This window comes from Eptesicus fuscus, chromosome 12, assembly GCF_027574615.1.
Source record: "Eptesicus fuscus isolate TK198812 chromosome 12, DD_ASM_mEF_20220401, whole genome shotgun sequence".
Taxonomy (NCBI): domain Eukaryota; kingdom Metazoa; phylum Chordata; class Mammalia; order Chiroptera; family Vespertilionidae; genus Eptesicus; species Eptesicus fuscus.
The window spans coordinates 2,909,361-2,923,756 of record NC_072484.1 but is presented as its reverse complement, the minus strand read 5'-3'; the positions used below and the strand labels follow the sequence as shown (position 1 = coordinate 2,923,756).

The 14,396-nt window shown below is 54.6% G+C and overlaps 1 protein-coding gene across 1 annotated transcript in view; it reads left to right on the top strand.

Annotated features, from left to right (window-relative positions):
* The window catches only part of PHACTR3 (phosphatase and actin regulator 3), a 143,995-nt gene that overhangs the window by 111,778 nt on the left and 17,821 nt on the right, over window positions 1–14,396 (top strand). The window contains exon 8 of the mRNA XM_008161302.3: window positions 4,366–4,519. Coding sequence (XP_008159524.3) covers window positions 4,366–4,519 — 154 coding nt within the window. The remainder of the gene's footprint in view (window positions 1–4,365; window positions 4,520–14,396) is intronic.

Genomic DNA, 14,396 nt, shown 5'->3' with positions numbered 1-14,396 from the left:
TGTCCGACTGCCCATTTAGGCCTGATCCCAGTAGGATCGGGCCTAAACGGGCAGTCAGACATCCCTGAAGGGGTCCCAGATTGGAGAGGGTGCATGCTGGGCTGAGAGACATACCCCACCCCATGCATGAATTTCATGCACCGGGCCTCTAGTGTTTTTATAAATGTTAGTCAAATCCAATTGCTTGAGAATGGTGTTCACACCCGCTTCATCCTCACATGTCTACCTGCCAATTTCGCCTGCTGCTTGGAGGTTTCAACATCTCCAACTGTGACTAGTCTATTTCCTGTCTCTGACCTGTCAGTTTCTGCTTCATGTATTTGAACCGCTTAATAGGGTCATAAGCATTTAGGATCGGCCTGCCCTCCTGACGTCGTCCCCTTATTGCTGTGAGAGACCTGTCTTTGCTCCTGGTATGGCTCTTTGCTTGTCTGACAGTAGCAGACACTGCAGCTTTCTTCTGATTAGTTTTAGATTGGAATATCATTCTCCTATGTCCTTTCAATCTATTTTTGTCTATTTTTCTTTATTGATTAAGGTATTACATATGTGTCCTTATCTCCCCATTGCTCCCCCACCACCCCACACTCGTGCCCTTACCCCCCTAATGTCTGTGTCCATTGGTTAGGCTTACCAGTATATGCATTCATATAAGTCCTTTGGTTGATCTCTCTCCCTTCCCCCTAGCCTCCCCCGCCTTCCCTCTGAGTTTTGACAGTCTGATTGATGCTTCTCCATCTCTGGATTGAAAGTTTTTATTTTTAAGCAATTATTTAATTTCAGAAAACTATAATTCAGGGTTTAAAAATACAGGAAACTAAACTTAGTAAGTTAAATGATTGATTTCTGGCATTACTCTGCTGGTGTATAGTAAGATCACATATATACTTACACAACAGTATTTCTGTATGTATACACAAGCTTCTCACAGCCTCATCATGACTGTCTTTGTCCCTCAGGGACCCCTGCCACCACTGTCTTCCCAGGCTCACCATATTCAGATGGTACAAGTGCCCTCTTGTGGGAAATCTAGGTGGCTTCATTTCTCACGTTCATAAATGAGGCCGATGGGGCCCCTGTAGGTGTCTTTTATGTGCTCTCCATTTGTTTTGGGAGGCAGACTCCTGGAGGTAGGACTTCTGGCCCAAAGCTCGGCCAGCAGGGATTTCTGGGAGCCTTTGGGAGGAGATTGCTGGCCCCCATTCTGGACAGACGGGTGTCCTGGCTGGTTCTCGGCCACCCGGCCGTCCAGTGTGCCCTGGGCCACGTGCTGGCCAGGCGCTCACACTGGTTGGGTAGGTGCACCTCTCCATTCATGAAAACCGCTCGTTTTAAGCTACGTGTCTGGAAATGTCCTTTACTGACTTTGAAGTAGCAAAACCTGGTAACCTCCTGATGCCTTGGGAAGACCTGAAGTGTGTTTGTTGCAGCCCTACTGTGTGCCCAGTATGTTCATGGAGGCTGGATGGTGAGCAGAGGAGGACTTGGCCCGTGCACAGATTTCACGTGGGTGAATTATCAGTTACATCTGGAGATCTCTGGTGAAAGGGTCTTCAGTTAAGGACAAATGAGACTGAAGTTTGTAATGACACACCTGATATATTTGCGTAGGCTTAGGGACTTGATCAAAAGCGGAAACGGTTAGCTACAGTCAGCATAGTTTTGTGGTTAAGCGTATTCTAGTTCTCTGGGAATGGCAGTCCCTTCCCGCCATGGGTTAGACCCTTGACATTCACAATAGCTTGGTCCCTTTGAGGTGCCTTTGACTCGCGATGTACCATAGCACGCAGTCAGGACCCGCTGAGACAAGCATGTAGTCAGGACCCACTGAGACAAGCACACAGTCAGGACCCACTGAGACAAGCACACAGTCAGGACCCGCTGAGACAAGCACACAGTCAGGACCCACTGAGACAAGCACACAGTCAGGACCCGCTGAGACAAGCACACAGTCAGGACCCACTGAGACAAGCACACAGTCAGGACCCGCTGAGACAAGCACACAGTCAGGACCCGCTGAGACAAGCACACAGTCAGGACCCGCTGAGACAAGCACACAGTCAGGACCCACTGAGGCAAGCACACAGTCAGGACCCGCTGAGTCAAGCACACAGTCAGGACCCGCTGAGACAAGCACACAGTCAGGACCCGCTGAGACAAGCACACAGTCAGGACCCACTGAGACAAGCACACAGTCAGGACCCGCTGAGACAAGCACACAGTCAGGACCCGCTGAGACAAGCACACAGTCAGCACCCGCTGAGACAAGCACACAGTCAGGACCCGCTGAGACAAGCACACAGTCAGGACCCACTGAGACAAGCACACAGTCAGGACCCGCTGAGACAAGCACACAGTCAGGACCCGCTGAGGCAAGCACACAGTCAGGACCCGCTGAGACAAGCACGCAGTCAGGACCCGCTGAGACAAGCACACAGTCAGGACCCGCTGAGACAAGCACACAGTCAGGACCCGCTGAGACAAGCACACAGTCAGGACCCGCTGAGGCAAGCACACAGTCAGGACCCGCTGAGACAAGCACACAGTCAGGACCCGCTGAGACAAGCACACAGTCAGGACCCACTGAGACAAGCACGCAGTCAGGACCCACTGAGACAAGCACGCAGTCAGGACCCACTGAGACAAGCACACAGTCAGGACCCGCTGAGACAAGCACGTAGTCAGGACCCGCTGAGACAAGCACACAGTCAGGACCCGCTGAGACAAGCACACAGTCAGGACCCACTGAGACAAGCACGCAGTCAGGACCCACTGAGACAAGCACGCAGTCAGGACCCGCTGAGACAAGCACGCAGCCCTTCAGGGTCTTTATGGCTCCGTAAGCACAGGGCCTGTGCCCGCCACAGAGCTGGGACAGCAACTCAGGCTGGAGCCCTTGCTGACATGGTTTTGGGGTCATTATTTTTCTCTTTTCTCTATAAAATACATAAACTATTTCAGATTAGAAATCCAAGCCTCAGCTGAGTCCAACTTTTTGTCTTACTTCATCCCAACCTTCTGTTAAACCATCATGTTATTAGACTTATTTCTTTGAATTTTCATCTCCCACACGAGGAGTTGACTTTCTTTTGGAAGACTCTTTTCTTAAGAAATCGTTTGTCTTCAAACTATTGTGGGAGAGACCAAGCGGGGTGATGGTTTTAGCCCAGGATTTACATCTGTGCTCCCAGCAACACACCCTACACACCTGCGGTCTGCGTCACCCTTTGTGAGGGCAGGTGGGGCTCTGCAGTTCAGGAGGCTCAGTGAGCTGGACACCCCATTTCCCGGCTGAGTGACCCCCGCCTGCGCTTGTAGCCACACTCCAGTCCTGCTCTGAAGTGAGTCCAGACATTCTGTCCCCCAGGACCCTTTTTAAAAAATATATTTTTATTGATTTCAGAGAGGAAGGGGGAGGGAGAGAGAGAAACATTGATGATGGGGGAGTCATTGATCGGCTGCCTCTTGCACGCCCCCTCCTGGGGATCGAGCCCACAACCCAGGTATGTGCCCTTGACCTGGGAATCAAACCTGGGACCCTTCAGTCCACAGGCCAACGTTCTATCCACTGAGCCAAACTGGCTAGGGCATGTTCCCCAGGATCTTACTCCTGCCCAGATTCCACCCCCTGACTTGACATGTGCAGAACACAGGCTTGCCTCCGCCTTCTGGACCCTGAGCCAGCCCCACCCCATCTCTTCACTCAGCAGCGATCATTAATAACCTACTTTGCCAACACTGTCCTGGGACCTGGAGAGCAGATGACAGTTGAAGTTCAAGTCTCGAGGGAGAGACCGAATAAACTAACAAACAACAGAGAGGCAGATGAGAGCGGAGTTAATGGGGGTGATAGTGACGGAGCCCCAGCGGACCTGTCTGAGGAGATGGTTCGAGGCTGGAACGGGGCTCAGCAAGAGGCCAGCCCCAGACGATGTGGCAGAGCAGGTCCCTGCGGAGGACGGACATGGGTGTAGACCAGGGGGGACGTTCCAGGAACTGAAAGAGCCACCTGGCCAGAGGGTAGTGGGCAGTGGGGAGGGTTGCCATGGGCAAAGAAACTGTAAGTTATGACCCAAACGTGGACACTTTTGAAAAAAAAGTGGGTGCTGTTAATGATCAGCTGGGGCAACTGGTGTCACCCAGCACTGGCCCTGGAGACCTGGCCATGTGACCGACCCGCCACCATAGAGGTGGGAGATGGCCGTCCCCGTTGCTGTCCCTGTCACCGCTGTTCCCCTGGAAGTCACCACAAGCTGACAGTGCCCCTTGCTCTGTCCACACCCCTTCCCCAGGCAGGTGGGGGCTGCAGGGACATGCCCACACTCCCTAACACTGTCTCTGCTGCCCCCTCTCCGGCTCCCCCAGGAACTCTGCCGAGGAAATGCAAGAAGGAGCTGCTGGCCGTGAGACTGAGGAACCGGCCCAGCAAGCAGGAGCTGGAGGACCGGAACATTTTCCCCCGGAGGACGGACGAGGAGCGGCAGGAAATCCGGCAGCAGATAGAGATGAAGCTCTCCAAGTAAGTACGCCAGGGGCCAGAGCCGAGGCTGGCCGCAGCCGAGCCCCGCGCGTCTCCCCTCTCCTCAGGCGCCTCCGTGGGCTCTGAGCGCAGCGCCTCTGTGGGTTGCTGGGCTCGCCACTCCCCACACTTGGCCCTTGTCGTGGGGCTGGTCCTTTGCAGTCACGTGCTCAGCAGCATCCTTGGCCTCTGCACATGTCCTCCTGCGGGAGTGGCATCACAGCGTGCTGCCCCGCTCACCGGGCTTTGCTGTGTTGCTCCTCGAAGTAGCGGTCCTGGTTCCATCTCTGCCAGTTAGGGTTAGGGTTAGGGTTAGGGTTGGGTTTGGGGTTAGGGTTATGGTTGGGGTTGGGGTTAGGGTTAGGGTTAGGGTTAAGGTTAGGGTTAGGGTTAGGGTAAGGGTTAGGGTTAGGGTTAGGGTTAAGGTTAGGGTTAGGGTTAGGGTTAAGGTTAGGGTTAGGGTTGGGGTTAGGGTTAGGGTTGGGGTTAGGGTTAGGGTTAGGATTAAGGTTAGGGTTAGGGTTAGGGTTAGGGTTAGGATTAGGGTTAGGGTTAGGGTTAGGATTAAGGTTAGGGTTGGGGTTAGGGTTAGGGTTAAGGTTGGGGTTAAGGTTAGGGTTAGGGTTAGGTTCAGGGTCCCGATGAGGTTCTGGGTTAGGGCTAGGACTAGGGCTGGGGCTAGGGTCAGGGTCCTGGTCCGGGCCTGGGTTAGGGTTAGGGTTAGGGTTAGGGTTAGGTTAGGTTTAGGTGAGGACTAGGTTCAGAGGCTTTCCAGTTCCTGCCGCCCAGCCTCGTGGTGCTGTCTCAGCCCAATGAGCCCGGCTCACTGATGCAGGTGCAGTCACACAAGTTTCACTTGGTCATTTCTCATTTTTTGTGAGATCAACAGTTTTTCAGTGTGTATCAGCTCTTTGGTTTCTTCCTCTTTTCCAGTCTGTTCCTTCGGTGTTCTTCATTGTTACCTTGTAGGATTGCTGTGGAATCGCTGGCTCGATCCCTGTGTCAGTTCTCTGAATTACGAAGTCCTCCCCGTGAGAGACTTGCATTTTTGTTTTGTTCGCTTCCCTGGGATGGGCAGCATTTGGCACTTTTAAGGTCACAGGTCACCAATCAGATACTTTAGGTGCCGGCAGACTTTTGCTTCGAGGGGCCAGGTTGCGACGGTGTGGCTGTGTGGGCCCGTGTCTCCTGTACCTACACAGTCTGTTCTCGTCGCACTGCCGCGGCTCTGGGCGCTGGGTTAGCGGGCGGCATGGACTGAATATAATGCATAATTGTGCCAACAAAACTTTATTTACAAACACAGGCCCACAAAGTTTGCTGGCCTCTGTTATGGTGTATGGCTCACCCTGTCTTTGCCATGTTTCAAAAACCCTTCGCTACTCAGAGGTGAAAAACATATTTACTCACGAGATTATTTTTGCAGAGCCCACTGCACAATGATTTCTATTTCATTGAGGAGCCACATTCTCCTTCAAAGTAGAATATTAAGTGAATTAATTTAAGGAAAGATCGTGAGACCCCGTGGTCGCACCTGTGATTCAGATACAGGACGCGGTTGGCCGTGCTGAGTGGAGAGGCGGGACCCCGCCTGCCGTGGTGCAGAGGGTAGCCGGGAGCCAGGAAGCCGTGTGGGGAGCCTCAGTGTCCTCCGTTACCCAGAGACGGTAATTTTACACCTGGAACTAGAATGTGGTAGTAGCTCCTTGGATGTTTGTCGTCGTGTTCAAAATGGAAAAGCTCCCCCCGAATTCGACACGGAGGGAGCAGCCAGTGAGAAGTCGCTGGGAGGTCAGACTCAGCCCGGCCGGCCCAGTTGGTTTCCCTACAGAAAGGGTTTAATCGGTTCCCTTTGTCTTTGTTTTGCCTCCTTCCTGAGGTTCGCCTGCCAGCATTTGCTGACTAAGTCAGCCTCTGGTTGCCATGGCAACGTGCCATTCCCTCCATGTCCTGAAGGGCAGTTGGTATTTTTGTTTTTTCCAGATCCTTAAAATTTGATTTCTTTGAGTGCTCCTGGGGCTTTTCTGGTTGAAATGGTCACAGCGTTCCCCCACCCCCACCCCCACCGACACCCTCTGTGCCGGACCTGGGCACCCAAGTACACTCAGTCCCCTTCGGAGGAGTGAGGCTCTGTGACGAGCCCCACCCCCTCTGCAGGGGCCCCGCTCCTTCAGCACCTGTGTAAGTGACGGGCAAAACTGGGGGGACCCCAGCTCCCACGCCCCGCACAGTAGGCGTGCCCTGGAATTCAGCACAGAGGCGCACACACCACTGACTAGTAAGAGGCGTCTGCAGTCAGGGTGCCAACATAGTTTTAAGGGCTGACCCTATGCACAAGGGCTGCTTCCTTTCCCTCCTTTAATTGAATCCTTACAAGAACCCGGTAAAGTAGGTGTTGTTGTCATCGCCATCTTACAGAGCAGAAAACTGAGTCTTATTGTTTTTCTTTATGAATTGGCATCACTGTTCCGTTAGCTTCAGATGTGTCGACATTCATATCCCTCACCAGGTGCCCCTGAGCAGCCTGGCACACCCGGCACCGCCACACAGTGACTGCCAAGTCGTCGGCTGCACTCGTGTGCTGGACTCTCTATCCCCGTGACTGTTCTGCAGCCAGCAGTCTCAATTCCTCCGCCTTTTCAGCCCGTCCCCCCGCCCCTCCCATCTGGCGGTCATCAGTCTACTCTCTGCATCTGTGGGTCTGTTTCTATTTTGTTTGTTGATTTTGTTCATTAGAGTCCACAGGAGTGAAATCCTATGGTATTTGCCTTCCTCTGTCTGACTTACTTCACGGAGCAGAATGCATCTAAATATCTATGTTTCCATGGCCGAGTGATATCCCATTGCACGTTGCACCACTTCTTCACCCACTTGCGTGCTGATGGCTGCCCCCAAGTGTTGGCTGCTGTGAATAACATAGCAGTGCAAGTGTCTTTTCAAGTTAGTGTTTTGGATTTCTTTGAATAAGTTCCCCAAAGTGGGATTGCTGGGTCATATGAGAGTTCTGTTTTTAATTTGTTGAGGCGCCTCCATACTGGGTGAAAACTAAGTGTTACTGAGAGGCTACGGGACTTGCCCAGGGTCCCACAGCCAGGTGCATTTTCCTTGTGTTGATTTATTTCTTTGGGGTGCATTCAGACCTGCAGCAGCATGCTCGCCTCTGGGTGCAAAGTGCTTCGTGCCTCTGTTAGGGTGGGTGGCAGGACATGAGGCCACGGCCCCGACACGGAGCCGTGGGAGGCAGAGAAGACACCGAAGACTCCTGGCTGAGCACAGGCTTGGGAAAGGCCTGTGAGGTGTGCGGACACCGTCTTCCAGTCTCCCTCCAGGCTGAAGTGTGGCCGTGACGGCACCTTCCCCCCGGGGGGGTGGTGGGAGGTGGGCGGGGAGGCGCATGCATGCCGCAGGCCTCATGAGGATGAAAGGAGCTCACTGGCCGAGCAGCTCCTGGGCAGGCAGCAGCAGGCAGACCAGGTCACGGTGTTCTCCTGTTGTTGATGATATGATTGTGGTTATTTCTGCCTGAGTGCTGCTGGAACCTTCTATTACCTCTCCCGGGGGAGAGCGGGGAGGTCCTCCTCTCTGGGGACCTGTGGCCTTGTGAGGAGCCGATCCACGCTCAGTGTGTCCTTCAGGAGTGGCACTTAGCATGTGAACACAGGCGCTGGGTGACCCTGGAGCCCATGCCTTTGAACATTCTGTTCCGCAGCTGAACATGCTGTCGACACGGCCTCATGCAAGCGCAGGACCCAGGAGGATATTGTCGCAGGGAGAGTGCTGTGGGCGGGGAGGGTACTGTGGGCGGGGAGGGTACTGTGGGCGGGGAGAGTGCTGTGGGCGGGGAGAGTGCTGTGGGCGGGGAGGGTACTGTGGGCGGGGAGGGTCCTGTGGGCGGGGAGAGTACTGTGGGCGGGGAGGATAGTGTAGGAGGGGAGAGGACTGTGGATGGGGAGAGCACTGTGGGCGGGGAGAGCACTGTGGGCGGGGAGAGTACTGTGGGCGGGGAGGGTACTGTGGACGGGGAGAGTACTGAGGGGAGGGAGGGTATTGTGGGTGGGGAGAGTACTGTGGAGGGGAGGGTACTGTGAGCGGGGAGAGTACTGTGGAGGGGAGAGTACTGTGGGCGGGGAGAGTAATGTGGGCGGGGAGAGTACTGTGGGCGGGGAGAGTACTGTGGGCGGGGAGGGTACTGTGGGCGGGGAGAGTACTGTGGAGGGGAGAGTACTGTGGGCGGAGCGAGCACTGTGGGCGGGGAGAGTGCTGTGGAGGGGAGAGCACTGTGGGCGGGGAGAGTGCTGTGGAGGGGAGAGCACTGTGGGCGGGGAGAGTGCTGTGGAGGGGAGAGCACTGTGGGCGGGGAGAGTGCTGTGGAGGGGAGGGTCCTGTGGGCGGGGAGAGTACTGTGGGCAGGAGAGTACTGTGGGCGGGGAGGGTACTGAGGGGAGGGAGGGTACTGTGGGAGGGGAGAGTACCGTGGGCGGGGAGGGTACTGTGAGCAGGGAGGGTACTATGGCTGCCCACCAGGCCCGCACCTGCAGGGTCTCCAGGAGGAGCTGCCGCTTGTAAGCGTGGGGAGAAGGGGCCACTTAATTGTGGTGCCCGGACCCCAGAGCATTCGACTTGGTCCCTTCTGTCTACGGAACCTTCGAGAAAAGCTGGGCACGGAGCCGGGGTCTTGGTTCTGTGGACACAGAGTTTTGAAAATACAGAAAACGTTTTTTTCTGCGTTTATCAAAAAGAGGTTGAGAGACTTTTAATTGCCAGAAAGGAAGCCACTTGGGAGGTGTGGGCGACTGTTGTGGGGGGTGCAGGCTAATGGACCCTTGAGAGCTAGCTGCTCATTTCCCTCCTCCCAGCCTGCACTGGCTGGGAACTCAGCTCGTCACCCAAGATGGGGACAGAGGAGCGGGTGTGAGTAGTTGAGCAGAGGTGCAGGGGGCAGCGGGCATGCCTTCTGTGTACCAGCTCCTGCTGAGCGCCCGCGTGTGGTCATGTGCGTGTGCACTTGTATGTGTGCGTGCATGTGTGTCTCCTGGAATACGCTAATGGGCCTGTTTCTCAGACGAGGAGACTGGCTCAGAGCCCCTGCTCACACAGCAGAAACGTGGGGGTAACGGGTCATCTGACCCACGCCAGTTCCCACTTCTGACCGTGCATTCAGATCACAGGGAGCTCTGTGCGAACACAGGCTCCTAGAGTCAGACCACACTCCAACTCTCCGGGGTAGGGGCTGAAATGTGAGTTTTCTCTCCCACCTGCCCCTGCTACACCCTCCTCAGACCATTCTCTGAGGCACTGGGCTCAAAATAAGCTGTGTCTGCATCCTAGCCGCCTGTGAGTATCTTAGCAAAGCAAACTCTGTAATTGTGTTTCCTTTTTTGCTTTGGCCACCAGGCAGCTCAGAGCCAAGTGTGCAGCACCTGTGGGAACTAACTGTGTTGTCTCATTTTGGGTGTGTGCCTGTGTTTGACCTTCTGTTGTATGCCCTTGGCCTCGTTTTCTCAACTCTTTGCTTTATCTTTATGGAGTATACATGATTTCAAGTCCATTTCTAGATTTTATTACATATATATTGTTCATCCTCACCCAAGGATTTTTTTCCATTGATTTTTTAGAGTGTGGAAGGGAGGATGGGAGGGTGAGAGAAACATCAACATGAGAGAGACACATCGATTGGTTGCCTCCCGCATGTGCTCCAACCGGGGCCAGGTATCAAATCTGCAACCCAGGTATGTGCTCCTTGACCAGGAATTGAATCTGCAACCCTTTGATGCTCGGGCCCATGATCTAACTGAACACACTGGCCAGGGCTAGTTTTATTATAAAGTTACATCTATTTTATGGTGTCCTTTTTAGCATGTGAGATTTTCCCACACGACCCAATTCACAAGAGCTGTGTATCCATCGCCACGATCCTTATCCACACAGAAGCCATCACCACTTACCTGTTTCCCACCCTGGAGCAGTGCCAGGTCCTGTGGACATTTTCCCAGTTACTGTCACCCGTGGGGGGGCACCACACCTGAGGCCCGTCCCAAACATTACCAAGTGTTAGAGTCACCACCGTCATCTTCATCAGCTTCATCATTTTCATCACCATCTCCATCTTCTTCCTCAAGCTCTTCGTTATCATCACCCTCTTTGCCTTCATCACCATCTTCACCACATTTTTGTCAACATCTTCATCACCTTCATCTTCCTCCTTATCTCCTTTGTCTTCACTGTCAACATTGTCATCTACATCTATATCATTATTGTCACCATCTTTGCCGTCCTCGTCCCCTTCATCATTGTCATCTTCATCACAATCATTAGTGTCTAGTCCTTGATAAGTTGGTGGGAAGCACTTAGGAAACATGGGCTCTCAGCCCCCGGGGCCTCTGGGGCTTCCTCTCTCCGTGGTCCAGGGAAGTGAAGGCCACATCCAAGGCCGGGCCGGGGCCTCCTGCAGACTCCCACCTGGACAGAAAGGGAGACTTGAAAGTGGTGAACAGCAGAGGGTGGGGCAGGACCAGGCTATCACAGACCCTGCAGGTCCTGCTGGGACCTCAGTCCCCAGTAGTGACCTGGTGGATGGTGAGGTAGGGCCACCCGTTGGCTGGCCTGGGCAGGGTCCCGCTCTTTGGATTTTGAGCTTCAGGAACAAAGACAATTTGTGTTTAGCAATTGCCTCCTTTTGTGGATGAAGCACATTTTACCCCACTTGCTTCCCAAGCCCTCAGGGCGTCCAGTGAGTGGCTAGCGATTTGGTCTCTCCACTACAAAACCTCGGGGCCCAAGGAGGTCAGGTCAGTTCTGTCCAGATAAACCCTCCCAGACCCTGACTCGACACCACCTGCCTGCTGCTGCCGTGGCAAGGAACATGCCCTTGAATATTGCACAGCCTTCAAGGTCAAGAAGGCCCTGATTGTTAAGGCACTTTCAAGGATTTATTTCAAAATGCAAAGGAACCTGAGGGCCCTGTGCAATGTGGTGGAGAGGGTGGGTCAGGGGCGGGCCCATGGGAGGTTGTGGGGAGGGTGGGATGGGGCTGTGCGCAGACCCATGGGAGGTAGTGGGGAGGGTGGGACGGGTTGTGTGTGGGCTTGTGGGAGGTTGTGGGGAGGGTGGGACGGGGCTGTGTGTGGGCTCTGTGAGGTTGTGGGGACAGTGACATGACCCCTGTCCTGGGGGAAGACAGGTGAGGCCAGTGCGGTCCTGGATGTGAACTGTGGCTCGTACACCTTCTACTTTTATTTATTTATTAGAGGCCCAGTGCACAAAATTCGTGCATGAGGGGGGCGGGGCTCAGCCAAGCCTGCATCCTTTCACAGTACGGGAGTCCTCAGGGGATGTCCGACTACATTTTAAAATAATCACCCTGTACTTAACTTTCTTACTAACTCCTCCTTTTAAACTCCCCTCACTCTCACATTCTGTTTCTTGTTTTTATTTAACTATTTCCTGGCCTCACCCCATTTTAGCATCCTCCTCTTTCCTGCTTTCTTTCCCTCCCTCCCTTTGAACCTCCTGCGGCCCCTCTCCCTTCCTCCCTCCTCCCTTCTCTCCCTTCATTCCCCGTGTCTGTATCCTTCTTACTCCTTCTCCCCCCACCCCATTCGCCTTTCCCTTGAAAGCCTGAGCCCTGCCTCCCTCCCTCCTTCCCTATTATTACCCTCCCGCCTCCCACCATGTTCACTGGTCTCTCTTCTAAACCTCCCCCTTTCCTCTCTGGGACCTGCTTCCAGCCCGCCTGAGCGCACTTTGATATTAAAGCTTCCATTCGGGGGGCGTTAACCCCCAGCCCAGGGCCCAGCCCCGGCCAGGCCTTCGACACCCCCCCTTCCCTGGCCTCCCTGCCACCGTCCTCCTCCCATTCCCTGCCCGGGACACCCCAACTTCTAGTCAACAAAGTACAGTTAACGCGCCACCAACCTAACCCTGGCCAGTGTCTTTGGGGTCCAGCCCTCGGGGACGAAAGTGGTACCCTCCTTAGTGTCCAACTCCGCCCCAGCTAAGCTGTGCCTCCCCTCCCAGCACAGGACACCCAGCCCAGCGAGGGTGGCCGAGGCCCATGTGGCCCGGGTGCTGCTGCCGCAAAGCAGGAGCGCCTCCACCTGGAAGGCCTCAGACCATCCACCCCTCTGTCCCGGGACCCGTGGGCACCTCCACACCAACGGCCCGCGCTGGGGGCCACTGCCCTCCTCCCAAGTCTGGGCGGGGATCCCCGCTCCACGCCGCCTGCATCCCGCCCCTCGCCGGGCGCACCTGCTCTGCCCCTCCACGGTCGCCACCCCCTCCCAAGTGCAGTCCCACGTTTCCTTCCCTTTTTCATTCCTGCATCTTTTTCTTGTTCCATTTCTGTATTTCTGTTTCTCCTCTTGGCCTGTCTGCCTGCAGGCCTGCCTTCCTCTCCCTCTCCTTTCTTATCCCCTCATATTGTATCCTATCCTACCTACCCCGGGCCTTGCAGCTGCCTGAGCAGGGGGCGGGGACACAGCCTGCTGATCAGTCCTTACATGATGGTGTCCCGACTTATTTGCATATTATCCTGTTATTAGATAGATTTTTGTTAATCCTCACCTGAGGATTTTTTTTCCATTGGTCTTTAGAGAGTGGAAGGGAGGGAGAGAGACAGAGAGAGAGAAACATCGATGTGTGAGAGACGCATTGATTGGTTGCCTCCCTGCATATGCCCTGACCAGGACCAGAGATCGAGCCTGCAACCGAGGTATGTGCCCTTGACTGGATTCAAACTTGGGACCCTTCAGTCCACGGGCTGATGCTCTAACCATTGAGCACCGGCCAGGGCACCTTCTGCCTTTCAGTGTAGGTAGCTAAGCAACAGGAAACGGCTCCTGAATGGGAAAGGTTTGACAAAACCTAAGCCTTGGAGCACATAAGCACTAGCCTTGGCGCTGGCGCAGCACTGAGGGTGTCCAGGAGGGAGAGTGCGGGTGGGCTGTGGCCCCTGCAGGGCAGGCTCGGCTCCCTTGTTTGGTGATGTGGAACACGCCGAGTCCTTTGAGTCATCCCTGGGTCAGCTGCTGTTGCTTTTCCTCAGGTGCTTGGGAATCTGTCCAGGAAGGTACAGTATGTTTTGTAAGAAAATGCAAGACCACATCCATCTCCCGTCAGTGTCCATAAACATGACTCCTGACCCGGGGAGCAGGTGGCCTGCTGGGTTTGAAGTCGCCCGGAGGAAGCGAGGACTGAGTAAGCCCCGAGGAGTCACCTGGCCTGCCTGAGCTTGGCTGTTGCAGGGACTGACTGTACTGGCCTGCCTTACCCGGACAGGGCTCAGGCTGTGTGAGCGACAGTCGTAGCAATGCTAGTGCAACGACAGTTCGCTAACATTTGCTAACTCACGTTCCGTGCCAGGGACTGTGCTGCGCCTGCATTCACTCAAGTCTGAGATGTAAATGCTCAGAGAGGGTAGCTAAGAGGTACCAAGTCACGCAGCTGGTAGGTGATGGACTGAGCTTGGACCCAGCTGGCTAGCTGGCTCTGGATGCCAGACCTGGAACCACCCTGCTTCATGAAATAGTTGTAGACAGTCAGGCCTGGCCCGGGGGTTCCACAGTCCCTGAGGACCCAGGCTCCTTTAGCTTCCTGCTCACGTAGCCTCTATGGTCCAGGATGGCTGCAGGAGCACCAGGTATCACGTTCAAGTCCCAAAAGTGCATACATCCCAGCCAAGACAGCTCTTCAGGAAGGACCCCAGAAGCTACTCAGCACACCTTTACCTGCAGCCCCTGGGTCATAACTTCATCATGTGACCATCTTCGCTGGCAAAGAGGCTCCACTGAAAAGTCAGCTTTCTGATGCTGCTTCGGGAGAATGGCGGTTGGGCTGGAAGCCAGCAGCTCTGCTACGGCAGGAGTGCAGGTCAGCTGTT